This window comes from Condylura cristata, unplaced genomic scaffold, assembly GCF_000260355.1.
Source record: "Condylura cristata isolate star-nosed mole 26May11 unplaced genomic scaffold, ConCri1.0 scaffold00050, whole genome shotgun sequence".
In the NCBI taxonomy this organism is placed as follows: Eukaryota; Metazoa; Chordata; class Mammalia; order Eulipotyphla; family Talpidae; genus Condylura; species Condylura cristata.
In genome coordinates this window covers 2,005,232-2,006,285 of record NW_004567151.1, presented here as the reverse complement: position 1 = coordinate 2,006,285, position 1,054 = coordinate 2,005,232, and the positions used below count along the sequence as shown (strand labels likewise).

Here is a 1,054-nt window from a genome sequence, read left to right as displayed (position 1 = left end):
GTGGCTTCCCCAGACTCGGGCCTGAGAGCACGGTGGTCAGCGGGCGGCCTGGCTGTCCAGGAGGGGCGCTGGCGGGGGCCGCGGGCGTCCTCACAGCCTCTGCTCTGCCTCAGATCCGTTTTTCCAACACGTGAACCGAGAGCTGAAGGAGAAAGACGTCCAGGCCGCGGCCACGAACCCCAGGACCACGCAGCAGCTGAAAGTGAGTGGCGGCCGGCCCAGGGCGCACAGTGGCTTCCAGGCCCGGCCACCAGAGGTGCTGCCCACCAGGGGGGGCCGGTGGGGGGCCGGGCTGGGGGCCGCACTCCCCAGGGGCTGTGGAGGTGGGGTTCAGACCGACAGCCAGGGCCGAGACGGGTCAGGCCCGGCCCGTGTCGGTGGGGTCAGGGCCGTCCCTGTCCACGAAGCTCTCGAGCCTCTGGGCCGCCACGGGAGCCACGTTTCAGACATGAGGTGTCCCTGGGGTGACTTGGGGTGCGGGTGGCCTCTCCGTCTGTCGTCCCCACGGGGGCCACTGATGAGGGGTGGCCGTGGGTGAGCTCGGCGTGCCCCGTGGGCCGCCCGGGCCCCCGGCCTGGCCTGGCCCACTCCCCCATCCCCCCCTGCTCTGCGGGGCGCTCCTGCCCGTGGGGTGCGTGCCTGGGGACTCGGGGCGGCCCCGAGGGGCAGCGTCCACGGTGGCGGGCGTCCGGCCCACGCGGCTCTCGCCCTGCCTCCCCCAGTGGCCGGTCCTCGGCCAGGTGGTCTTCTCCACCAAGTTTGAGACGCTGGAGACCTTCAGGCCGCCGAAGGAGGTGGCCGTGGAGTCGCTGCACCTGCAGAAGCCCCTGGACGCCACCTGGCCGACGGCCAACGGCCCCTTCCTGGCCGGCGCGCGCGGCCCCTTCACGCCGCGGCAGCGGGAGCTGTTCGCGGCCATGAGCGCCTACCGCGACGTGCTGTTCCCCGAGCGGGGCGCGGGCCCGGCGGGCGAGGAGGTGCGCCTGCTGTACTGCCTGCACGCGCTCAACCACGTGCTCAAGGCCAACGCGCGCGTGCTGGCCAACAACGGCCG

General features: G+C 73.6%; 1 protein-coding gene across 1 annotated transcript in view; it reads left to right on the top strand.

The window, feature by feature from the left end:
• Positions 1–1,054, top strand: part of DIEXF (digestive organ expansion factor homolog (zebrafish)) — a 25,901-nt gene that overhangs the window by 9,468 nt on the left and 15,379 nt on the right. The window contains exons 5-6 of the mRNA XM_012734209.1: positions 114–202; positions 723–1,050. Of these exons, the coding sequence (XP_012589663.1) occupies positions 114–202; positions 723–1,050 (417 nt within the window). The remainder of the gene's footprint in view (positions 1–113; positions 203–722; positions 1,051–1,054) is intronic.